General features: G+C 43.4%; 1 protein-coding gene across 3 annotated transcripts in view; it reads right to left on the reverse strand.

Moving 5' to 3' along the window:
• KMT2C (lysine methyltransferase 2C) overlaps positions 1–27,387 on the reverse strand; it is a 418,185-nt gene that overhangs the window by 38,104 nt on the left and 352,694 nt on the right. For 2 of the 3 annotated variants that reach the window (XM_053713804.1, XM_053713805.1), the window contains 2 exons: positions 2,338–2,480; positions 1,968–2,136 (listed from right to left, as the gene is read on the reverse strand). In XM_053713804.1, the coding sequence (XP_053569779.1) occupies positions 1,968–2,136; positions 2,338–2,480 (312 nt within the window). The remainder of the gene's footprint in view (positions 1–1,967; positions 2,137–2,337; positions 2,481–27,387) is intronic. The other variant, XM_053713806.1, reaches the window with a different exon arrangement.

The raw sequence follows: 27,387 nt of genomic DNA on the forward strand, positions 1-27,387 counted from the left end.
ACCAAAATTTCACCACAGTGTCTTAAAGCCTTAAAAGTATTGCACACCAAATTTGGAAGCTTTAACCCTTAAAATAACGGAACCGGAGCCGTTTTTATCTTTAACCCCTTTACAGTCCCTGGTATCTGCTTTGCTGAGACCCAACCAAGCCCAAAGGGGAATACGATACCAAATGACGCCTTCAGAAAGTCTTTTCTATGTATCAGAGCTCCTCACACATGCGACTGCATGTCATGCTTCTCAAAAACAAGTGCGCAATACCGGCGCGAAAATGAGGCTCTGCCTATGATTAGGGAAAGCCCCTAGAGAATAAGGTGTCTAAAACAGTGCCTGCCGATATTATTTTACAAAAATACCCAGATTAAATGATTCCTCAAGGCTAAATATGTGTATATATGAATCGATTTAGCCCAGAAAATGTCTACAGTCTTAATAAGCCCTTGTGAAGCCCTTATTTACTGTCTGAATAAAAATGGCTTACCGGATCCCATAGGGAAAATGACAGCTTCCAGCATTACATCGTCTTGTTAGAATGTGTCATACCTCAAGCAGCAAAAGACTGCTCACTGTTCCCCCAACTGAAGTTAATTCCTCTCAACAGTCCTGTGTGGAACAGCCATGGATTTTAGTAACGGTTGCTAAAATCATTTTCCTCTTACAAACAGAAATCTTCATCTCTTTTCTGTTTCAGAGTAAATAGTACATACCAGCACTATTTTAAAATAACAAACTCTTGATTGAATAAAAAAACTACAGTTAAACACTAAAAAACTCTAAGCCATCTCCGTGGAGATGTTGCCTGTACAACGGCAAAGAGAATGACTGGGGTAGGCGGAGCCTAGGAGGGATCATGTGACCAGCTTTGCTGGGCTCTTTGCCATTTCCTGTTGGGGAAGAGAATATCCCACAAGTAAGGATGACGCCGTGGACCGGACACACCTATGTTGGAGAAAAATATATTGGCACTTACCTGAATCTACATCTGGCAGAAGGACAGCTCACCTGGTTTGAGAGGGTGTCCTCCCGCACATGGACCTGTGGAAAAAAAAGAAAGACTGAGTAATCATACTCCGGTTTTCTGGATAGGGCAGCAAAACTGTTTGAGAGGTGCAGTGGGGATTGTACCCCACAAGTTCCCAATTGCTTAAAAGCCATCATTGCTCTACTGAAGAGACTGACGTGGGCTACGGCTAGATCCCAAGAAAAATCAGAGCAAACCTACTCTGCTTAAAAACAATAAAATCTTGATTGCAGAACTTCTTATCAGACACCGAAAACTTCACCACCTTCTTGCAACGCAGGCAAAGAGAATGACTGGGGTTTGTGGGAAGGGAAGTGATACTTAAAGTGAATGTAAATTTTGATGCTAAAGTGCCCGGTTTTTTAAAATTCGATTAAAAACAGGGGCACTTTAATTCATCAAAATTTACATTTCACTCCTGTTGTGAAAAAAAACTTACCTTTTAATCTTGACAGCAGCTCCAGCTTCCTCCACCCGTTGCAAAGCCTCTTCCTGGGTCTAAAATGAGGAATCCGGCTTCCTTCAATCACAGCGTTGAATCAGACACCGATTCCCCCAGGGGGGAAGCCGTGATTAGAGGACGACCTATCCATCATTTCTTACATCAACTGGAGCTGCTGTCAAGTTTAAAAGGTAATTTTTTTCCACAACAGGAGTGAAATGTAAATTTTGATTGATTAAAGTGCCCCTGTTTTTAATCAAATTTTTAAAAACCGGCACTTTAGCATCAAAATTTAAATTCACTTTAACCGCTTTGCTGTGGTGCTCTTTGCCTCCTCCTGCTGGCCAGGAGTGATATTCCCAAAAGTAATTGATGATCCGTGGACTCGATCACTGTGTGAAACAAAAAATCCTAACCTGTGGTTTTGACACACCACATATAAAGACCCAAAGGTTTTACATATGCTGGGAAAATTGCAAACTTAAAAATATTAAAGAAGAATACCTGAATCCGAGATCTGGCCAAGTACACATTGGATTTCCATTCAGTCTTCATCTTCCGGTACTGAGAGGATTTGGAATGAACAAAATGCTTACTATATGGTGCATTCAGCTCTCCAGTTACTGTGCTCTGAAAAGACTTTGATGTGCTGGTGCTGTTTAAAGTGTGCGGCCTGCAGAATAAAAAAAGAAAAAAAGTCAAAGTTATTTTTCTTTCTATACTGTAGCTATAAATCTTATAAAGAAGCTACCTAGCATAGGAAGCACTGAAATTGTTTAGAGCACACACATACACAGCCAAGGACAACGGAAGCACAGAGAAGCTAGGCTGCCTAAAACCCTGGGCTGTAGAATGTGAAAATTAAAGAAAATACCTTAACACAAACCTCTTGGCATGAGTATTCATCTTTGGCTCTGAACGAGCAGAACCAGTGGGGTTAATGGCCAAAGGAAGCTCCATTAGTGGGTTTCGTCCATATCGAAATGTGTAGTTCTCACAGGCCTCCACTCCTGGAAGCTGCAAAATGACACACAATCAAAACAATAAAAGTATATCTATGTAATATGTTTCTTATCAGAAGTCATTCTATGATTTAAGATGTTTAAATTAGTTACAACCAAGTTTACAACAAAACAACGCATGTAACTGTAATGTTTCCAATTGGCATATAAGAGTACTTTTTTTCTAAAATTGTATATACGGATTGTTTACTAAGGAATATGCAGATTATTTACACATTTTGATTTGCTAAAAGTTAAAGACTACAGTTGCTATATAGCATCATAAAGTAGGCAAAACCCTTACCTCAGAAGTACCACACTTTTTTTTGTCAATTATATTTATAATAGTTTAGCCAAGACATACTTGGAGGACAGAGAAAATAAAAAGAATTTACCCCAAAATGTCTCAAATAGGCCACAAACAATATATACGGCCTTCTTACCAAATGCTGCCTTAGGATAGGCAAACATTCATTTAGTACAGTTCAATTAACTATGTAGTGGAGGCCTTGGTTAATTGTTCCACAAAGGTTTCATTGTTACAGGCAATGATGAAGTTATAGTTCTAGATAAATTAACTTAAATTAAAAGGTGGGCATTTCTTTCTAGGCCTGCAGTCACATTGCAAAACAAATACATTTAACCAAGGAACTTTTATTATCCTTTCTGGACACTAGAACAAAGAACAAAAAGGATAATCCATCTTTTTGACATTTTTAGTAGGTTTAAAAAAAAGCTATCCTGTTGGTTGAGAGCACTTTTCCGTGGCAATGACTTTGGCTGGCGCCAAATTGAAGACAAGATTACAAACCGGAAAAGGAAATGGTTTCACAGCAAATCTGAGAAACATTCAAGTAACTGGCTGTATTGTAATGTTTATATACACAATCTTCAGATCTATGTTATTAAGTGAATATATTTTCTGAACATCTAGGATGAACCTTAGAAATAAACTTTGGAGGACAACTGACCAAATCTATTCCATATGCTTGGGAAAAACATAAATTATGCTTACCTGATAATTTCCTTTTCTTCCGTGGGAAAGAGTCTACAGCCGCATTCATTACTTATGGGAAATAAGAACCTGGCCACAAGGAGGAGGCAAAGATCCACCAGCCAAAGGCTTAAATACTTCTCACACTTCCCCTATTCCCCAGTCATTCAGCCGAGGAAAAAGGAACAGTGGAAGAAGCATCAAGGTGAAAAGGTGCCAGAAGATGAAAACAACAACGCCTCAAAAACGGGCGGGGAGCTGTGGACTCTTTCCCACAGAAGAAAAGGTAATTATCAGGTAAGCATAATTTATGTTTTTCTTCCTAATGGGAAAGAGTCCACAGCCGCATTCATTACTTATGGGAAATTTATACCCAAGCCAAAGAGGACACAGAATGTCAAGACAGGAGGGTAAGAGGCAGACCATTGAAGGTACCCACTGAAAAATCATATTCCCAGAAAAAGTTCAGTTTCGTCCGAAAACCGGGAACATCATCATTGAAAGAAAAAACAAAAAAACGACCCCGTGGACGCAAAACCAGACAGTACAAAGGACTTGGGCAGTTACCACGAGTAGATGCAACCGATACACAGGGCTTGAAGACCCCACTCTCAGGGGCAACAACCCAGTAACATCCCCTTAAACCGACAAGGGGAACCCGACTAACAATTCCCAGAGGGAAAACCAGACAGGACAGAAAGACCAACTCAGGCCTTCAAGAAGACAACCAAGATCCGCTCGCTAGGCTCATCTGAACATATGTCAGGGTAGAAAAAGACAGCAGAAGAAAACAGGAAATGACCAGAGAGAAACAAAGGATCCCAAGGACCGGCGGATGCAGAAACCGCCACACAGCGTAGACGAGCGTCACCACCGATCAGGATCGCGAAGGGAAAATCCCTTACCACAGTCAAGACCCACACCCAGTCCACAATAGACTGAGGATGCCTCACAAGCTAGGAAAAACTTCCACAGCCTAAGAACGATCGAGAAAAAGATGACCATGCTAAAAGCGTGAGAGAGGAAGAACACAAAACATTACGCTCCATCGCAACCTAGACGGTGTAGACCAACACAAAACCACTATAGGCCGCAGAGCAGCCAAAACTCATCCGAGAACCAATCCTCTCGACAACCGAGGAATCCCTAAGGATCCCACTCCTCCAGAGGGAGCAAAGAAACTCCTCTTTCGAACCCTTAAAAGTTTGCTAGCAACCAAGGTGCAATAGTATCAGCAGAGTCAAACTGCAAACCCACCGCTCGCTAGGTAGTGAATCTAACCATCAGGCTCTTACAGCTGACAATGAGGACCCACCCCCACACAAAGGGAGGGAGAAAAAACAACCAGGCACTCAAAGAAAAAGCAACCAGAACCCAGGGATAATTCCCAAAAAAAACGGAGAACACGGAATACCAAAGGGCAAGCCCACAAGGCAACATAAATGTATGTAAACCAGATTGAATCGAACCTCGATCTTAGCATCCAAGCTAACAGAATGGATTCTCTGAAAAAAACACTAAGGACCAACGTGAATCCCCCATATGAAAAAGACAGAGAGGACGTGTCCCCAAGACACCTAAACCATCTACTGATGAATGCACAGGCACCAAACGCCCCCAAAGGCAGAGTGGCGGCAGACCCAAAAAGCACCCCCCTTCAGGGGAGTCTACCACAGGCCATAGGAGAAAAGTCAAGACAGACCATCCAGAGCCTAACAAAAAGGAATAAGATCTATGAGAGACAGCCTTTCAAGCCCCCACAGCACCGGCAGCAAAGCAACTAACGTGCAACCACCATGTGCCGAGCAAAGGTCCGCAAATTCGGAGACAAAAAAAGGAAAGGGCAAATAGTCTAGAGTCAAATCCTAGACCTAAGGAGGACAATAGGGCAAAAAAAAAACTAAGAAAAGAAGGCCTAGAAGCCCGTCCACAGGTACCCAATCTACCAACAATTCCAAACTCCCCAAGGAGAACAATGGAACCCATCCTGACACAACCCCTAACACAGAACTTGGACTGACAGAACCCTAGACTCCCTTCCCCAACCTACGTTGAGATCCGAGAAGGAGTCAGATTCCACTAGTCAGGACCCGGGGCCACACGCCCCCGAAACACCAGTGGTAACACCGGAGAAACCAGGGTGAGCTGCAACCTCCAAGATCCCATCAGAGCATCAAAAGCTCCCAGAAGCGGAGGTAGGAGCAACTAGCCACCTCAGCTGGACCAGACCTATACTAGCCACCCAACAGCACCTAGTCTCTAGGAGAACCACCAATGGTGGCCCAAAAAGGCCAGAACCGCACACAGCAGCAAGGACCGCACCCCTCAGGCAGGGGATGCGAAGGGACGCGGTGGGACTCCACCGGCCCATGTCTCTGGAGCAGACTGACACGGCCAGCCTAAGCGCTCCTTACATCCAGACCCAAAGGTTGCGAGGAAAAGTGTAGTTTTTAAAAACAAACAACAAAAACAAATGAACCAGTAGATCCCGCCAGACCAGCCAGGCGCAACATGTGTGACTAACAATTAACAGTGCACACACCAACTCCGGATGAAAACCCGGAAACTACTTCCTTGGAAGAACTAAATCCAAGCAATTCCATAAATCCCATAGAAGAAGAATATAAAGTAAATAAATCCGACTCTGATAATATAAACAAGGGTACCCGAAGGCATCCGCCCAGAAGGAACTATGTCCCCGCAGGACCTGCCAAACAGAGACCGAAAAAAAGGCTGGAAAAGCTCATAATAGACCGACCGGAGATAAGATTATCCCCATTAATCTATACCGAAGAACCGTGCGAGAACTGAGAAGTCCCCGGACGATAAAGGAAAGGATCCGCCAATAGGTCAAAAAGACATTGTAGTAGGACACGCAGCTGCACAATCCTATAACGAAAAGAACAACAAGGGGGAACAATCACCCCCGGGGGGAATATTATAGTGCCATTTACGGACTGATAGGCAGGCACATAACAGCAAGGAAACCTCGGGATCTTGCAGAGAATCAGAGCCAATAAAATATTAAAACGAAACTGTCCTGCCATCTCCGGGGGAAACAATCCACCCTGCGCAGGGGAGACTTCAAAGTCAGGGTCACCTGCGAAAGCAAAAGGAGTGTGCGATTGGGAAGGCGCCTCCTGAGGAAAAGAGCTCCCAGAGGCCGATGGCTCAGCAGACCCAAGGTCCCCAGAGCTCAAGGGACCCGGCAAACCATGTAGGCACAAGAGACAAGGGTGGTAGACTTGCGACAACGGGGCCAAACAACAATCCTCGTCCGAGGACGACTCATAATCTAAGACAATATTGTCCCGGCATCAGAATCCTCCATGGTTAGGACTAATATAAAGGCACAATATTGGAAAAAAATTACTGGCACCTGACACACAATGGCTGAGGCACTCGCCACCTCCTATGACCAGACCTCAGCGGAGCAGACTCTTTCCTCCGTCGGCACTCGGTCAGGAAAGCGGAAGAAACCCCGCCAAAGCGTAAACACGCGCGCTCAGCAGATGCCCGCGAAATCCAAAAAGCGCGCCAAGGCGGCAAAACTAGGCCCACATAAAAGGATAAGCAAGTCTAAACCAACAGGCTTATACTCACAACCCAAAGGTTTTTAGTCCTAGGCCAACAATCACAAGCCCAGAAAAAAGCCACTATGCACCGCATAGAGTAACATTTCATGTCTCAGCCTCAGAGCCCGTACACACATACCCAATGCAGGTTGAATCACATAAGAAACATGATAAGAGACCCCTTCCCCGTTCACCAATACACTCTAAGGAGGAAATATCCCTTTGAATCCAAGATCTGTACTGAAGGTGCCTCAGCAAGGCCCATAATATAATGTCATAATAAATCGCATTACAGACAATGTAATAAAATGAAACGATCTTACTGGAATCTCCACCGTTGAACAGGAACACAGCCCTTCAAGTGTGACGAATAGTAGCAGCGTCATGAACTCAAGAGAAGACAGCAGGTAGCGAAGCGAAGTTAGACAATGCCAAGTGCTGAAAGGAGCTGTTACAACAAGTCGGAATGGTGTCGCAGGGGAAGCTCCCACTGTATCTCCGGACTCTAACTTTCGCCCAGGCCCTCCATGAGAGCCAAACAGTACAACTTAAAACTCCTGTCCTATGTCGAAGGGTAGCACCCTCCATAAGAGGCATATTAACATTAACCCCTTAATGACAACTGACGTACCAGGTACGTCCTGCAAAAACTGTCAGTTAGTGACAATGGACGTACCTGGTACGTCATTTGTCTAATTGAGTGCTGGAAGCGATTGCGATCGCTTCCAGCAGCTCTCAGGGTATTGACGCATCTTGCAATACCTTTTTACAAGCATCTGATGCAGAGAGAGTCACTCTGTGGCCCTCTCTGCACCGGTAGCGATGGTGCCGTTCGTTGGTGGGAGCTTAGCAGGGAGGCGGGTGGGCGGCCCATCGCTACCCGGCATCCGGTTCCTGTAAGTGCAATGTGCACGCCGGGTGCCGGCCTGCGGGGGCGAGTGCGCGCAGCAACCACTGCCACCAATGATCCATGAATTGAGAGAGAGGGGGAGAAAACCCCAATGTAAATATTAAATTTAAAAGGATCTGGGAGGGGGATGGGGGTATTAAGAGGGGGCAGCTACACTACAGAAAAAGCTATTGTTGTAAAAAAACTTAAAAAAAAAAACTTTGTTTTTGGGGGAAAACTGGGTACTGGCAGACAGCTGCCAGTACCCAAGATGGAGGCAAGTAGGTGGAGGGGGGGGAGGGATCCATCAAAGCTGAATACATTTTAAAAATAAATAAATAATAAACACCTTTTATTTTAGTACTGGCAGACTTTCTGCCAGTACTTAAGATGGCGGGACAATTGTTGGGTGGGGGAGGGACGAGAGCTGGGATCAGAGGGTGGGATGTGTCAGGTGGGAGGCTGATCTCTAAACTAAAGCTAAAATTAACCCTGCAAGCTCTCTACAAGCTACCTAATTAACCCCTTCACTGCTGGGCATAATACAAGTGTGGTGCGCAAGGGCATTTAGCGGCCTTCTAATTGCCAAAAAGCAACGCCAAGGCCATATATGTCTGCTATTTCAGAACAAAGGGGATCCCAGAGAAGCATTTACAACGATTTGTGCCATAATTGCACAAGCTGTTTGTAAATAATTTCAGTGAGAAACCTAAAGTTTGTGAAAAATGTAAGTTTTTTTTTTTTAATTTGCTTGCATTTGGCGGTGAAATAGTGGCATGAAATATACCAAAATGGGCCTAGATCAATACTTGGGGTTGTCTACTACACTACTCTAAGGCTAAAATTAACCATACAAGGTCCCTACAAGCTCCCTAATTAACCCCTTCACTGCTGGGCATAATACACGTGTGGTGCACAGCGGCATTTAGCGGCCTTCTAATTACCAAAAAGCAACGCCAAAGCCATATATGTCTGCTATTTCTGAACAAAGCGGATCCCGGAGAAGCATTTACAACCATTTGTGCCATAATTGCACAAGCTGTTTGTAAATAATTTCAGTGAGAAACCTAAAGTTTGTGAAAAAATTTGTGAAAAAGTGAACAATTTTTTTTATTTGATCGCATTTGGCGGTGAAATGGTGGCATGAAATATACAAAAATAGGCTTAGATCAATACTTTGGGTTGTCTTCTAAAAAAATATATATAAATGTCAAGGGATATTCAGGGATTCCTGACAGATATTAGTGTTCCAATGTAACTAGCGCTAATTATGAAAAAAAGTGGTTTGGAAATAGCAAATTGCTACTTGTATTTATTGCCCTATAGCTTGCAAAAAAAGCAAAGAACATGTAAACATTGGGTATTTCTAAACTCAGGACAAAATTTAGAAACTATTTATAGCATTGGTGTTTTTTTGAAGGTCGTAGATGTGTAACAGATTTTGGGGGTCAAAGTTAGAAAAAAGTGTGTTTATTCCATTTTTCCCCCTCATATTTTATAATTTTTTATAGTAAATTATAAGATATGATGAAAAAGTAAATTTATGTTACCTGATAAATTGATTTCTTCTATGATACGACGAGTCCACGGATTCATCCTTTACTTGTGGGATATTATCCTCCTGCTAACAGGAAGTGGCAAAGAGCACCACAGCAGAGCTGTCTATATAGTTCCTCCCTTGACTCCACCCCCCAGTCATTTGACCGAAAGTATAGGAAGAAAAAGGAGAAACTAAAAGGTGCAGAGGTGACTGAAGTTTTAAATCAAAAAATATAATCTGTCTTAAATTGACAGGGCGGGCCGTAGACTCGTCGTATCATAGAAGAAATCAATTTATCAGGTAAGCATAAATTTACTTTTCTTCTATAAGATACGACGAGTCCACGTATTCATCCTTTACTTGTGGGATACAATACCAAAGTTACAGGACACGGATGAACGAGAGGGACAAGACAGATACCTAAACAGAAGGCACCACTGCTTGAAGAACTTTTCTCCCAAAAATAGCCTCAGAAGAAGCAAAAGTATCAAATTTGTAAAATTTGGAAAAGGTATGAAGTGAAGACCACATCGCAGCCTTACAAATCTGTTCAACAGAAGCATTGTTTATAAAAGCCTATGTGGAAGCCACCGCTCTAGTGGAATGAGTTGTAATCCTCTCAGGAGGCTGCTGTCCAGCAGTCTCGTATGCCAAACGGATGATGCTTTTCAGCCAAAAAGAAAGAGAGGTAGCCGTAGATTTTTGACCTCTACGCTTTCCAGAATAGACAACAGAGAAGATGTTTGACGGAAATCCTTGGTCGCTTGCATGTAAAACTTCAAGACACGAACCACGTCCAAGTTATGTAACAGACGCTCCTTCTTAGAAGAAGGGTTAGGACGCAGAGAAGGAACAAAAATTTCCTGATTAATATTCTTATTAGAAACAACCTTAGGAAGGAATCCAGGTTTGGTATGCAAAACCACCTTATCAGAATGAAATATAAGATAAGGCGAATCGCATTGTAATGCAGATAGCTCAGAAACTCTTCGAGCAGAAGAGATAGCAACTAAAAACAGAACTTTCCAAGATAGCAGTTTAATATCTATGGAATGCATAGGTTCAAACGGAACCCCTTGAAGAACTTTAAGAACCAAATTCAAACTCCATGGCGGAGCAACAGGTTTAAACACAGGCTTAATTCTAACCAAAGCCTGACAAAACGACTGAATGTCTGGGACATCTGCCAGACGCTTGTGAAATAAGATTGACAAAGCAGAAATCTGTCCCTTTAAGGAACTAGCTGATAACCCCTTCTCCAATCCTTCTTGGAGAAAGGACATAATCCTATGAATCCTGATCTTACTCCATGAGTAGCCTTTGGATTCGCACCAATAAAGATATTTACGCCATATCTTATGATAAATTTTTCTAGTGACAGGCTTTCGGGCCTGAATCAAGGTATCTATGACCGACTCAGAGAATCCCAGCTTAGATAAAATCAAGCGTTCAATCTCCAGGCAGTCAGCTGCAGAGAAACTAGATTTGGATGTTGGAACAGACCCTGAATGAGAAGGTCCTGTCTCAGTGGCAATTTCCACGGTGGCAGAGATGACATTTCCACCAGATCTGCATTCCAAGTCCTGCGTGGCCACGCAAGTGCTATCAAAATTACAGAAGCCCTCTCCTGTTTGATTCTGGCAATCAGACGAGGAAGGAGAGGAAAAGGAGGAAACACATAAGCCAGGTTGAACGACCACGGTACTGCTAGAGCATCTATCAGTACTGCTTGAGGATCCCTTGATCTGGACCCGTAACAAGGAAGTTTGGCATTCTGACGAGATGCCATCAGATCCAATTCTGGTGTGCCCCATTGATAAATCAATTGTGCAAACACCTCCGGATGGAGCTCCCACTCCCCCGGATGAAAAGTCTGATGACTGAGAAAATCCACTTTCCAGTTCTCTACTCCTGGGATATAGATTGCTGATAGATGGCAAGAGTGAGTCTCTGCCCATCGAATGATTTTTGAAACCTCCATCATCGCTAGAGAACTCTTTGTTCCCCCTTGATGATTGATATATGCTACAGTCGTGATATTGTCCGACTGGAATCTTATGAACTTGGCCGAAGCCAGCTGAGGCCACGCCTGAAGCGCATTGAATATCGCTCTCAGTTCTAGAATATTTATTGGAAGGAGAGCCTCCTCCTGAGTCCACACACCCTGAGACTTGTGACAACCACCAAAGAAGAGAGTCTCTGGTCTATTGATCCAGATTTATCTGAGGAGATAAATTCGCATAATCCCCATTCCACTGTCTGAGTATGCACAGTTGCAGTGGTCTGAGATGCAAGCAAGCAAACGGAACTATGTCCATTGCCGCTACCATTAGTCCAATTACCTCCATACACTGAGCCACTGACGGCCGAGGAATGGAATGAAGTGCTCGGCAGGTGGTTAAGATCTTTGATTTTCTGACCTCCGTCAGAAAAATTTTCATGTCTACCGAGTCTATCAGAGTTCCTAGGAATGGAACTCTTGTGAGAGGGACAAGTGAACTCTTCTTTATGTTCACCTTCCACCCGTGAGATCTTAGAAAAGCCAACACGATGTCCGTGTGAGATCTGGCTAGCTGGTAAGTTGACGCCTGAATCAAAATATCGTCCAGATAGGGCGCCACTGCTATGCCCCTCGGCCTTAGAACCGCCAGAAGGGACCCTAGCACCTTTGTGAAAATTCTGGGAGCTGTGGCCAACCCGAAAGGAAGGGCCACAAACTGGTAATGCTTGTCCAGGAAGGCGAACCTGAGGAACTGGTGGTGATCTTTGTGAATAGGAATGTGAAGATACGCATCCTTCAAATCCACGGTGGTCATATATTGACCCTCCTGGATCATTGGTAAAATTGTCCGAATGATCTCCATCTTGAAAGATGGGACTCTGAGAAATTTGTTTAGAATCTTGAGATCTAAAATCGGTCTGAAGGTTCCCTCTTTTTTGGAAACCACAAACAGATTGGAGTAAAACCCCTGACTCTGTTCTGCTTTTGGAACTGGGCAGATTACACCCGTAGTATATAGGTCTTCTACACAGCGTAAGAACGCCTCTCTTTTTGTCTGGCTTACAGATAACCTTGAAAGATGAAATCTCCCCCTTGGAGGAGAGTCTTTGAATTCTAGATGATACCCCTGGGTCACGATTTCTAAAGCCCAGGAATCCTGAATGCCTCTTGCCCAAGCCTGAGCGAAGAGAGAAAGTCTGCCCCCTACTAGATCCGGTCCCGGATCGGGGGCTGCCCCTTCATGCTGTCTTGGTAGAAGCAGCGGGCTTCTTGGCCTGTTTACCTTTATTCCAGGTCTGGTTACTTCTCCAGACTGACTTGTATTGAGCAAAATTCCCCTCCTGCTTTGTGGCAGTGGAGGGGGTAGTGGGACCACCTTTGAAGTTTCGAAAGGAACGAAAATTATTCTGTTTGGCCCTCATTCTATTTGTCTTATCCTGAGGAAGGGCGTGGCCTTTTCCTCCAGTGATGTCGGAAATGATCTCCTTCAGTTCAAGCCCGAATAGGATCTTACCTTTGAAAGGAATAGCTAATGGCTTAGATTTTGATGACACATCAGCAGACCAGGACTTAAGCCATAACGCTCTACACGCTAAAATGGCAAAACCTGAATTCTTTGCCGCTAATTTAGCCAGTTGAAAAGTGGCATCTGTAATAAAAGAATTAGCTAGCTTGAGAGCCTTAATTCTATCTAAAATATCATCTAATGGGGTCTCAACCTTAAGAGACTCCTCTAGAGCCTCGAACCAAAAAGCAGCTGCAGTAGTTACAGGAACAATGCACGCTATAGGTTGTAGAAGAAAACCCTGATTAATAAACAATTTCTTTAGAAGACCCACTAATTTTTTATCCATAGGATCTTTGAAAGCACAACTGTCCTCAATAGGTATAGTTGTACGCTTAGCCAGGGTAGAAATAGCTCCCTCCACCTTAGGGACCGTCTGCCATGCATCCCGAATGGTGTCAGATATGGGAAACATTTTCTTAAAAGTAGGAGGGGGAGAGAACGGAATGCCTGGTCTATCCCATTCCTTAGTAACAATTTCCGAAATCCTCTTAGGGACTAAAAAAACATTAGTGTAAGTAGGGACCTCTAGATATCTATCCATTTTACACAATTTCTCTGGTGGAATTACAATAGCGTCACAAACATCCAGAGTCGCTAAAACCTCCCTGATCAACAAGCGGAGGTGTTCAAGCTTAAACTTAAAGGCCGTCATATCTGAGTCTGTTTGAGGGAACATCTTTCCTGAATCAGAAAGCTCTCCCTCAGACAGCAATTCCACCACCCCCAAATCAGAACATTGTGAGGGTACATCGGAGATGGCCAATAAAGCGTCAGAGGGCTCAGCATTTACTCTAATACCGGACCTACTGCGCTTCCCCTGCAAACCAGGCAGTTTAGATAATACCTCTGTGAGGGTAGTAGACATAACTGCGGCCATATCTTGCAGGGTGAAAGAATTAGATGCACTAGAAGTACTTGGTGTCGCTTGGGCGGGCGTTAAAGGTTGTGACACTTGGGGAGAGGTAGATGGCATAACCTGATTCTCTTATGACTGAGAATCATCCTGAGACATACTTTTATCAGCTAAAATATGTTCTTTGCAATGCAAGGCCCTTTCAGTACATGAGGGACACATTTTAAGTGGGGGTTCCACAATGGCTTCTAAACGCATGGAACATTGACTTTCCTCAATGTCAGACATGTTAAACAGGCTAGTAATGACCACAAACAGGCTTGAAAACACTTTATTTAGTGAAAAAATAATCTTAAAAAACGGTACTGCACGTTTAAGAGAAAAAAAAGCATACAATATTTCCAAAACTGCTTTAAAACAATAAAATTATGCCAATTTTATTAAAAAACATCCCAACATGACAGCTAAGTTTGCCCCACAAGGAAAGGAATACTTAACCCTTACCAAAAAAAAAGTTATGCAATAAAAACGCTAATTTCAGATAAAAAATCACCCCCTGCACCTCGCCACAGCCCTGCTCTGGCGCCTACCTGCCCTCAGGGGTCTGTAAAATTGGATTAAACCCTCGATTTGGCCCAATACTGTTCTGAAAGGCCCACCAGAGCTGGAGCCTGCTACTTGTCTGGGAAAAACAACCGCGCAACTGAGGCACGAAAATAGGCCCCGTCCATCTCACTCGATGTCTCACAGCCTACAATAACTGCACCAGAGCGGTCTAAAACCTAGCCATGTGGGTTCATAAACCCTCTTATACCCATGTGGGTTCATATAAAGTAGAAAAACTTCTATCATAAAAAAACGTTATCTGTAACTCACAGTCATGAAAACGTTTGCCCATAAACATCATAACATCAGTGTCAACCATTTTTTCATAGCCCAATATGCAAGTTCAGTAATACCCCTCTTTATACTTTAGGATTACTGCTTACCCTTTCCCTCATGGGGATACTGTCAGCCAATTCTGAAATAACACAGTCTCTCCAGAAAAAAATGACTGAACATACCTCACTGCTTATAGCATTGAAAACGTTCCTCACACTGAAGTTTCTTAAGTACTCCTCAGCCATTCTGTGGGAACTACTCTGGATCTTAGTAACAACTGCTAAGATCATCAGCCTCCAGGCAGAAGTCTTCATCCATCTGCTGCCTGGGAGAAAATAGCACACACCGGTACCATTTAAAATAAAAAACTCTTGCTTGAAGAAAATAAAAACTAACATTTTATCACCTTTTTCACTTTTTCCTTCCTATTACTTAGAGTAGGCAAAAAGAATGACTGGGGGGTGGAGTCAAGGGAGGAGCTATATAGACAGCTCTGCTGTGGTGCTCTTTGCCACTTCCTGTTAGCAGGAGGATAATATCCCACAAGTAAAGGATGAATCCGTGGACTTGTCGTATCTTATAGAAGAAATAATGGTATCATTAGAAAGTCAATTTAATGGCGAGAAAAACGGTATATAATATGTGTGGGTACAGTAAATGAGGAAAGAGGAAAATTACAGCTAAACACAAACACTGCAGAAATGTAAAAATAGCCCTTGTCCTTAAGGCTAAGAAAAATGAAAAATGGTCTGGTCATTAAGGGGTTAAATAAAAGTATAACAAATAGAAAAAATAAGAAAAAAAACTTCTGACACATTTCTGCCAACCTCCTGGGACGAAAGGCAAAGAATGACTGGGGGATAGGGAAGTGGGTGGAGTATTTAAGCCTTTGGCTGGTGGGTCTTTGACTCCTTCTGGTGGCCAGGTTCTTATTTCCCATAAGTAATAAATGCGGCTGCGAACTCTTTCCCATTAGGAAGAAAACCATGTTTAATGGTGTTTGTCCTGAAAAAGTCTAAATGTGGAACATAAAGGGACAAGGCTAAAATTGGAAATGGCTTAAACAAGAGGCATCCTTGGGCTTGCTTTGTGGCGCTATCTTATAAGACTAAGAATTAAAAAAAGAACTCTGTTTAAGTCCACAGATGCGATTCTTTTTAAATTATGCTTGCCACTATTAGCAGCTGTCTTTGGTTTGCTCTTAAAATCCGGGTGAAGATAGAAGCTTTAACCGTTTGGCAATATCTGAAATAGAGGATTTCAAATGAGCTGGAAATAATGACTGTAGATAAGGGGCAGCAAAAGCTAGTAGCCAAAACCAGAATAACTAAGAAAGCATTGCAAAAGAGAAAACATAATTTATGTTTACCTGATAAATTTATTTCTCTTGTAGTGTATCCAGTCCACGGATCATCCATTACTTATGGGATATTAACTCCTCCCCAACAGGAAGTGCAAGAGGATTCACCCAGCAGAGCTGCCATATAGCTCCTCCCCTAACTGCCATTACCAGTCATTCGACCGAAAACATGCAGAGAAAGGAAAACCATAGGGTACAGTGGTGACTGTAGTTTAATGGAAAAATTACCTGCCTTAAAGTGACAGGGCGGGCCGTGGACTGGATACACTACAAGAGAAATAAATTTATCAGGTAAGCATAAATTATGTTTTCTCTTGTTAAGTGTATCCAGTCCACGGATCATCCATTACTTATGGGATACCAATACCAAAGCTAAAGTACACGGATGACGGGAGGGACAGGCAGGCTCTTTATACGGAAGGAACCACTGCCTGAAGAACCTTTCTCCCAAAAACAGCCTCCGAAGAAGCAAAAGAGTCAAATTTGTAAAATTTGGAAAAAGTATGAAGAGAAGACCAAGTTGCAGCCTTGCAAATCTGTTCAACAGAAGCCTCATTCTTAAAGGCCCAAGTGGAAGCCACAGCTCTAGTAGAATGTGCTGTAATTCTTTCAGGAGGCTGCTGTCCAGCAGTCTCATAGGCTAACCGTATTATGCTACGAAGCCAAAAGGAGAGATAGGTAGCCGAAGCTTTTTGACCTCTCCTCTGACCAGAATAAACGACAAACAGGGAAGACGTTTGTCGAAAATCCTTAGCTGCCTGTAGATAAAATTTCAGGGCACGGACTACATCTAGATTGTGTAGCAGACGTTCCTTTTTCGAAGAAGGATTAGGACACAAAGATGTAACCACAATCTCTTGATTGATATTCCTGTTAGTGACCACCTTAGGTAGGAACCCAGGTTTAGTACGCAGAACTACCTTGTCTGAATGAAAAATCAGATAAGGAGAATCACAATGTAAGGCAGATAACTCAGAGACTCTTCGAGCCGAGGAATTCGCCATTAAAAACAGAACTTTCCAAGATAACAACTTGATATCAATGGAATGAAGGGGTTCAAACGGAACCCCCTGTAAAACATTAAGAACTAAGTTCAAACTCCATGGTGGAGCAACAGTTTTAAACACAGGCTTGATCCTAGCTAAAGCCTGACAAAAAGCTTGAACGTCCGGAACTTCTGACAGACGTTTGTGTAAAAGAATGGACAGAGCTGAAATCTGTCCCTTTAAGGAACTAGCGGATAAACCCTTTTCTAAACCTTCTTGTAGAAAAGACAATATCCTCAGAATCCTAACCTTACTCCATGAGTAACTCTTGGATTCGCACCAATATAAGTATTTGCGCCATATCTTATGGTAAATCTTTCTGGTAACAGGCTTCCTAGCCTGTATTAAGGTATCAATAACTGACTCAGAAAAACCACGTTTTGATAAAATCAAGCTTTCAATTTCCAAGCAGTCAGCTTCAGAGAAATTAGATTTTGATGTTTGAAGGGACCCTGGATCAGAAGGTCCTGTTTCAGAGGTAGCGACCAAGGTGGACAGGATGACATGTCCACTAGATCTGCATACCAAGTCCTGCGTGGCCATGCAGGCGCTATTAGAATCACTGATGCTCTCTCCTGTTTGATTCTGGCAATCAATCGAGGAAGCATCGGGAAGGGTGGAAACACATAAGCCATCCCGAAGGTCCAAGGTGCTGTCAAAGCATCTATCAGAACCGCTCCCGGATCCCTGGATCTGGACCCGTAACGAGGAAGCTTGGCGTTCTGTCGAGACGCCATGAGATCTATCTCTGGTTTGCCCCAACGTCGAAGTATTTGGGCAAAGACCTCCGGATGAAGTTCCCACTCCCCCGGATGAAAAGTCTGACGACTTAAGAAATCCGCCTACCAGTTCTCCACTCCCGGGATGTGGATTGCTGACAGGTGGCAAGAGTGAGACTCTGCCCAGCGAATTATCTTTGATACTTCCATCATTGCTAGGGAGCTTCTTGTCCCTCCCTGATGGTTGATGTAAGCTACAGTCGTGATGTTGTCCGACTGAAACCTGATGAACCCCCGAGTTGTTAACTGGGGCCAAGCCAGAAGGGCATTGAGAACTGCTCTCAATTCCAGAATGTTTATTGGTAGGAGACTCTCCTCCTGATTCCATTGTCCCTGAGCCTTCAGAGAATTCCAGACAGCGCCCCAACCTAGTAGGCTGGCGTCTGTTGTTACAATTGTCCAGTCCGGCCTGCTGAATGGCATCCCCCTGGACAGATGTGGCCGAGAAAGCCACCATAGAAGAGAATTTCTGGTCTCTTGATCCAGATTTAGAGTAGGGGACAAGTCTGAGTAATCCCCATTCCACTGACTTAGCATGCACAATTGCAGCGGTCTGAGATGTAGACGTGCAAAGGGTACTATGTCCATTGCTGCTACCATTAAGCCGATCACCTCCATGCATTGAGCTACTGACGGGTGTTGAATGGAATGAAGGACACAGCATGCATTTTGAAGCTTTGTTAACCTGTCTTCTGTCAGGTAAATCTTCATTTCTACAGAATCTATAAGAGTCCCCAAGAAGGGAACTCTTGTGAGTGGAAAGAGAGAACTCTTCTTTTCGTTCACCTTCCATCCATGCGACCTTAGAAATGCCAGTACTAACTCTGTATGAGACTTGGCAGTTTGAAAGCTTGAAGCTTGTATCAGAATGTCGTCTAGGTACGGAGCTACCGCAATTCCTCGCGGTCTTAGTACCGCCAGAAGAGCACCCAGAACCTTTGTGAAGATTCTCGGAGCCATAGCCAATCCGAATGGAAGAGCTACAAACTGGTAATGCCTGTCTAGAAAGGCAAACCTTAGATACCGGTAATGATCTTTGTGAATCGGTATGTGAAGGTAAGCATCCTTTAAATCCACTGTGGCCATGTACTGACCCTTTTGGATCATGGGTAAAATTGTCCAAATAGTTTCCATTTTGAACGATGGAACTCTTAGGAATTTGTTTAGGATCTTTAAATCCAAGATTGGCCTGAAAGTTCCCTCTTTTTTGGGAACCACAAACAGATTTGAGTAAAACCCTTGTCCTTGTTCCGACCGCGGAACCAGATGGATCACTCCCATTAATAAAAGATCTTGTACGCAGCGTAGAAACGCCTCTTTCTTTATTTGGTTTGTTGACAACCTTGACAGATGAAATCTCCCTCTTGGGGGAGAGAATTTGAAGTCTAGAAGGTATCCCTGAGATATGATCTCTAACGCCCAGGGATCCTGGACATCTCTTGCCCAAGCCTGGGCGAAGAGAGAAAGTCTGCCCCCCACTAGATCCGTTCCCGGATCGGGGGCCCTCGATTCATGCTGTCTTAGGGGCAGCAGCAGGTTTCCTGGCCTGCTTGCCCTTGTTCCAGGACTGGTTAGGTCTCCAGCCTTGTCTGTAGCGAGCAACAGCTCCTTCCTGTTTTGGTGCAGAGGAAGTTGATGCTGCTCCTGCTTTGAAATTACGAAAGGAACGAAAATTAGACTGTCTAGCCTTAGGTTTGGCTCTGTCTTGAGGCAGGGCATGGCCTTTACCTCCTGTAATGTCAGCGATAATTTCTTTCAACCCGGGCCCAAATAAGGTCTGCCCTTTGAAAGGTATATTAAGCAATTTAGATTTAGAAGTAACGTCAGCTGACCAGGATTTTAGCCACAGTGCTCTGCGTGCCTGAATGGCGAATCCGGAATTCTTAGCCGTAAGTTTAGTTAAATGTACTACGGCATCTGAAATAAATGAGTTAGCTAACTTAAGGGCTTTAAGCTTGTGTGTAATCTCATCTAATGGAGCTGATTCAAGTGTCTCTTCCAGAGACTCAAACCAAAATGCTGCTGCAGCCGTGACAGGCGCAATGCATGCAAGAGGTTGCAATATAAAACCTTGTTGAACAAACATTTTCTTAAGGTAACCCTCTAACTTTTTATCCATTGGATCTGAAAAGGCACAGCTATCCTCCACCGGGATAGTGGTACGCTTAGCTAAAGTAGAAACTGTTCCCTCCACCTTAGGGACCGTTTGCCATAAGTCCCGTGTGGTGGCGTCTATTGGAAACATCTTTCTAAATATCGGAGGGGGTGAGAACGGCACACCGGGTCTATCCCACTCCTTAGTAACAATTTCAGTAAGTCTCTTAGGTATAGGAAAAACGTCAGTACTCGCCGGTACCGCAAAATATTTATCCAACCTACACATTTTCTCTGGTATTGCAACTGTGTTACAATCATTCAGAGCCGCTAACACCTCCCCTAGTAATACACGGAGGTTTTCCAGCTTAAATTTAAAATTTGAAATATCTGAATCCAGTTTGTTTGGATCAGAACCGTCACCCGCAGAATGAAGCTCTCCGTCCTCATGTTCTGCAAATTGTGACGCAGTGTCTGACATGGCCCTAATATTATCAGCGCACTCTGTTCTCACCCCAGAGTGATCACGTTTACCCCTCGTTCTAGTAATTTAGCCAAAACTTCAGTCATAACAGTAGCCATATCCTGTAATGTGATTTGTAATGGCCGCCCAGATGTACTCGGCGCTACAATATCACGCACCTCCCGAGCGGGAGATGCAGGTACTGACACGTGAGGCGAGTTAGTCGGCATAACTCTCCCCTCGTTGTTTGGTGAAATATGTTCAATTTGTACAGATTGACTTTTATTTAAAGTAGCATCAATACAGTTAGTACATAAATTTCTATTGGGCTCCACTTTGGCTTTAGCACATATAGCACAGATATCTTCCTCTGAATCAGACATGTTTAACACACTAGCAAATAAACTAGCAACTTGGAAATACTTTTCAAGTAATTTACTATAATATGAAAACGTACTGTGCCTATAAGAAGCACAGAAAAAGTTATGACAGTTGAAAATTAATAAACTGAAAAGTTATAGCATCAAATCTTTGTAAAAAAACACAATTTTAGCAAAGGATTGCTCCCATTAGCAAAGGATAACTAACCCTGATAGCAGAAAAAAAAAAATACAGAAATAAACGTTTTTTTATCACAGTCAACTACAATCTCACAGCTCTGCTGTGAGTGATTACCTCCCTCAAAACAAGTTTTGAAGACCCCTGAGTTCTGTAGAGATGAACCGGATCATGCAGGGAAGACAATAAACTTCTGACTGAATTTTTTGATGCGTAGCAAAAGCACCAAAAAAGGCCCCTCCCCCTCACACATAACAGTGAGAGAGATCAGTAAACTGTCATAAATTAAATAAAACGACTGCCAAGTGGAAAAAAATAGTGCCCAAAACATTTTTTCACCCAGTACCTCAGAAAATTAAACGATTTTACATGCCAGCAAAAAACGTTTAACATTAATAAATTGAGTGTTATTAAAAAGCCTGTTGCTAGTCCCTGCAAATTAGGCTAAAGTTTTATGCATACAGTATAATTCCAGTGAAGTGCCATTCCCCAGAATACTGAAGTGTAAAATATACATACATGACAGCCTGATACCAGTTGCTGCTACTGCATTTAAGGCTGAGTTTACATTATATCGGTATGGCAGAATTTTCTCATCAATTCCATTGTCAGAAAATAATAAGCTGCTACATACCTCTTTGCAGATTAATCTGCCCGCTGTCCCCTGATCTGAAGTTTACCTCTCCTCAGATGGCCGAGAAACAGCAATATGATCTTAACTACTCCGGCTAAAATCATAGAAAAACTCAGGTAGATTCTTCTTCAAATTCTACCAGAGAAGGAATAACACACTCCGGTGCTATTATAAAAACATAATTTATGCTTACCTGATAAATTCCTTTCTTCTGTAGTGTGATCAGTCCACGGGTCATCATTACTTCTGGGATATTACTCCTCCCCAACAGGAAGTGCAAGAGGATTCACCCAGCAGAGCTGCATATAGCTCCTCCCCTCTACGTCACTCCCAGTCATTCGACCAAGGACCAACGAGAAAGGAAAAGCCAAGGGTGAAGTGGTGACTGGAGTATAAATTAAAAAATATTTACCTGCCTTAAAAACAGGGCGGGCCGTGGACTGATCACACTACAGAAGAAAGGAATTTATCAGGTAAGCATAAATTATGTTTTCTTCTGTTAAGTGTGATCAGTCCACGGGTCATCATTACTTCTGGGATACCAATACCAAAGCAAAAGTACACGGATGACGGGAGGGATAGGCAGGCTCTTTACACAGAAGGAACCACTGCCTGAAGAACCTTTCTCCCAAAAATAGCCTCCGATGAAGCAAAAGTGTCAAATTTGTAAAATTTGGAAAAAGTATGAAGCGAAGACCAAGTTGCAGCCTTGCAAATCTGCTCAACAGAGGCCTCATTCTTGAAGGCCCAAGTGGAAGCCACAGCTCTAGTAGAATGAGCTGTAATTCTTTCAGGAGGCTGCTGTCCAGCAGTCTCATAAGCTAAACGAATTATGCTACGAAGCCAAAAAGAAAGAGAGGTAGCAGAAGCTTTTTGACCTCTCCTCTGCCCAGAGTAAACGACAAACAGAGAAGACGTTTGTCGAAATTCCTTAGTTGCCTGTAAGTAAAATTTTAGAGCACGGACTACATCCAGGTTGTGCAGTAGACGTTCCTTCTTCGAAGAAGGATTTGGGCACAAGGAAGGAACAACAATCTCTTGATTGATATTCCTGTTAGTAACTACCTTAGGTAAGAACCCAGGTTTAGTACGCAGAACTACCTTATCCGAATGAAAAATCAAATAAGGAGAATCACAATGTAAGGCTGATAATTCAGAGACTCTTCGAGCCGAGGAAATAGCCATTAAAAATAGAACTTTCCAAGATAACAACTTTATATCAATGGAATGAAGGGGTTCAAACGGAACGCCCTGTAAAACATTAAGAACAAGGTTTAAACTCCATGGTGGAGCAACAGTTTTAAACACAGGCTTAATCCTGGCCAAAGCCTGACAAAAAGCCTGGACGTCAGGAACTTCTGACAGACGTTTGTGTAACAGAATGGACAGAGCTGAGATCTGTCCCTTTAATGAACTAGCAGATAAACCCTTTTCTAAACCTTCTTGTAGAAAAGACAATATCCTAGGAATCCTAACCTTACTCCAAGAGTAACCTTTGGATTCACACCAATATAGGTATTTACGCCATATCTTATGGTAAATCGTTCTGGTAACAGGCTTCCTAGCCTGTATTAAGGTATCAATAACTGACTCAGAAAACCCACGTCTTGATAAAATCAAGCGTTCAATTTCCAAGCAGTCAGCTTCAGAGAAGTTAGATTTTGATGTTTGAAGGGACCCTGTATCAGAAGGTCCTGTTTCAGAGGTAGAGACCAAGGTGGACAGGATGACATGTCCACCAGGTCTGCATACCAAGTCCTGCGTGGCCACGCAGGAGCTATTAGAATCACTGATGCTCTCTCTTGTTTGATTCTGGCAATCAATCGAGGAAGCATCGGGAAGGGTGGAAACACGTAAGCCATCCTGAAGTCCCAAGGTGCTGTCAGGGCATCTATCAGGGCTGCTCCTGGATCCCTGGATCTGGACCCGTAACGAGGAAGCTTGGCGTTCTGTCGAGACGCCATGAGATCTATCTCTGGTTTGCCCCAACGTCGAAGTATTTGGGCAAAGACCTCCGGATGGAGTTCCCACTCCCCCGGATGAAAAGTCTGACGACTTAAGAAATCCGCCTCCCAGTTCTCCACTCCCGGGATGTGGATTGCTGACAGGTGGCAAGAGTGAGACTCTGCCCAGCGAATTATCTTTGATACTTCCATCATAGCTAGGGAGCTTCTTGTCCCTCCCTGATGGTTGATGTAAGCTACAGTCGTGATGTTGTCCGACTGAAACCTGATGAACCCCCGAGTTGTCAACTGGGGCCAAGCCAGGAGGGCATTGAGAACTGCTCTCAATTCCAGAATGTTTATTGGCAGGAGACTCTCCTCCTGACTCCATTGTCCCTGAGCCTTCAGAGAATTCCAGACGGCACCCCAACCTAGAAGGCTGGCGTCTGTTGTTACAATTGTCCAGTCTGGTCTGCTGAATGGCATCCCCCTGGACAGATGTGGCCGAGAAAGCCACCATAGAAGAGAATTTCTGGTCTCTTGATCCAGATTCAGAGAAGGGGATAAGTCTGAGTAATCCCCATTCCACTGACTTAGCATGCACAGTTGCAGTGGTCTGAGGTGTAAGCGTGCAAAGGGTACTATGTCCATTGCCGCTACCATTAAGCCGATTACCTCCATGCATTGAGCCACTGACGGGTGTTGAATGGAATGAAGGGTGCGGCAAGCACTTTGAAGTCTTGTTAGCCTGTCCTCTGTCAGGTAAATCTTCATTTCTACAGAATCTATAAGAGTCCCCAGGAAGGGAACTCTTGTGAGTGGAACGAGTGAACTTTTCTTTTCGTTCACCTTCCATCCATGTGACCTTAGAAATGCCAGTACTAACTCTGTATGAGACTTGGCAGTTTGAAAGCTTGAAGCTTGAATCAGAATGTCGTCTAGGTATGGAGCTACCGAGATTCCCCGCGGTCTTAGTACCGCCAGAAGAGCACCCAGAACCTTTGTGAAGATTCTTGGAGCTGTAGCCAATCCGAATGGAAGAGCCACAAACTGGTAATGCCTGTCTAGGAAGGCAAACCTTAGGTACCGGTAATGATCTTTGTGAATCGGTATGTGAAGGTAGGCATCTTTTAAATCTACAGTGGTCATGTACTGACCCTCTTGGATCATAGGTAAAATTGTCCGAATAGTCTCCATCTTGAACGATGGAACTCTTAGGAATTTGTTTAGGATCTTTAAGTCCAGGATTGGTCTGAAAGTTCCCTCTTTTTTGGTAACCACAAACAGATTTGAGTAAAACCCCTGTCCCTGTTCCGATCGTGGAACAGGATGGATTACTCCCATTAACAAGAGCTCTTGTACGCAGCGTAGAAACGCCTCTTTCTTTGTCTGGATTGTTGACAACCTTGACAGATGAAATCTCTCTCTTGGAGGAGAGTATTTGAAGTCCAGAAGGTATCCCTGAGATATTATCTCTAGCGCCCAGGGATCCTGGACATCTCTTGCCCAAGCCTGGGCGAAGAGAGAAAGTCTGCCCCCCACTAGATCCGATCCCAGATCGGGGGCCCTCAATTCATGCTGTTTTAGGGGCAGCAGCAGGTTTCCTGGTCTGCTTGCCCTTGTTCCAGGACTGGTTAGGTTTCCAGCCTTGTCTGTAGCGAGCAACGGCTCCTTCCTGTTTTGGTGCAGAGGAAGTTGATGCTGCTCCAGCTTTGAAATTACGAAAGGAACGAAAATTAGACTGTCTAGCCTTAGCTTTGGCTTTGTCCTGAGGCAGGGCATGGCCTTTACCTCCTGTAATGTCAGCGATAATCTCTTTCAACCCGGGCCCGAATAAGGTCTGCCCTTTGAAAGGTATATTAAGCAATTTAGACTTAGAAGTAACATCAGCTGACCAGGATTTTAGCCACAGCGCCCTGCGTGCCTGAATGGTGAATCCTGAATTCTTCGCCGTAAGTTTAGTAAGATGTACTACGGCCTCCGAAATGAATGAATTAGCTAGTTTAAGGACTCTAAGCCTGTCCGTAATGTCGTCCAGAGTAGCTGAACTAATGTTCTCTTCCAGAGACTCAATCCAGAATGCCGCTGCAGCCGTGATCGGTGCAATGCATGCAAGGGGTTGCAATATAAAACCTTGTTGAACAAACATTTTCTTAAGGTAACCCTCTAATTTTTTATCCATTGGATCTGAAAAAGCACAGCTATCCTCCACCGGGATAGTGGTACGCTTAGCTAAAGTAGAAACTGCTCCCTCCACCTTAGGGACCGTTTGCCATAAGTCCCGTGTGGTGGCGTCTATTGGAAACATTTTTCTAAATATCGGAGGGGGTGAGAACGGCACACCGGGTCTATCCCACTCCTTAGTAACAATTTCAGTAAGTCTCTTAGGTATAGGAAAAACCTCAGTACTCGCCGGTACCGCAAAATATTTATCCAACCTACACATTTTCTCTGGTATTGCAACTGTGTTACAATCATTCAGAGCCGCTAACACCTCCCCTAGTAATACACGGAGGTTTTCCAGTTTAAATTTAAAATTTGAAATATCTGAATCCAGTCTGTTTGGATCAGAACCGTCACCCACAGAATGAAGTTCTCCGTCCTCATGTTCTGCCACCTGTGACGCAGTGTCTGACATGGCCCTAATATTATCAGCGCACTCTGTTCTCACCCCAGAGTGATCACGCTTACCTCTTAGTTCTGGTAATTTAGCCAAAACTTCAGTCATAACAGTAGCCATATCCTGTAATGTGATTTGTAATGGCCGCCCAGATGTACTCGGCGCTACAATATCACGCACCTCCCGATCGGGAGATGCAGGTACTGACACGTGAGGCGAGTTAGTCGGCATAACTCTCCCCTCGTTGTTTGGTGAAATTTGTTCAATTTGTACAGATTGACTTTTATTTAAAGTAGCATCAATACAGTTAGTACATAAATTTCTATTGGGCTCCACTTTGGCATTGCAACAAATGACACAGGTATCATCCTCTGAATCAGACATGTTTAACACACTAGCAAATAAACTTGCAACTTGGAATACAATTCAATTAGAATAAAATTAAAAACGTACTGTGCCTTTAAGAAGCACAGAAGATCTATGACAGTTGAAAATTAATAAATTGAAAACAGTTATAGTGTAAACAACACAACTTTAGCAAAGGTTTAATCCCATTAGCAAAGATAACAAATTCTGAAAGCAGGAAACAAATTACAGAATAAACGTTTTTTATCTCAGTCAACTATAATTCTCACAGCTCTGCTGAGAGAAATTACCTCCCTCAAAATAAGTTTTGAAGACCCCTGAGCTCTGTAGAGATGAACCGGATCATGCAGGAAATACAATGAGCTGCTGACTGAAATATTTGATGCGTAGCAAAAGCGCCAAAAAACGGCCCCTCCCCCTCACACACAGCAGTGAGAGAGAACAGAAACTGTCAGAAAAAAGATTAAGCAACTGCCAAGTGGAAAAAACATAATTTATGCTTACCTGATAAATTTATTTCTCTTGTAGTGTATCCAGTCCACGGATCATCCATTACTTATGGGATATTAACTCCTCCCCAACAGGAAGTGCAAGAGGATTCACCCAGCAGAGCTGCTATATAGCTCCTCCCCTAACTGCCATTACCAGTCATTCGACCGAAAACATGCAGAGAAAGGAAAACCATAGGGTACAGTGGTGACTGTAGTTTAATGGAAAAATTACCTGCCTAAAAGTGACAGGGCGGGCCGTGGACTGGA

The sequence above is a fragment of the Bombina bombina genome, chromosome 5, assembly GCF_027579735.1.
Source record: "Bombina bombina isolate aBomBom1 chromosome 5, aBomBom1.pri, whole genome shotgun sequence".
Lineage (NCBI taxonomy): Eukaryota > Metazoa > Chordata > Amphibia > Anura > Bombinatoridae > Bombina > Bombina bombina.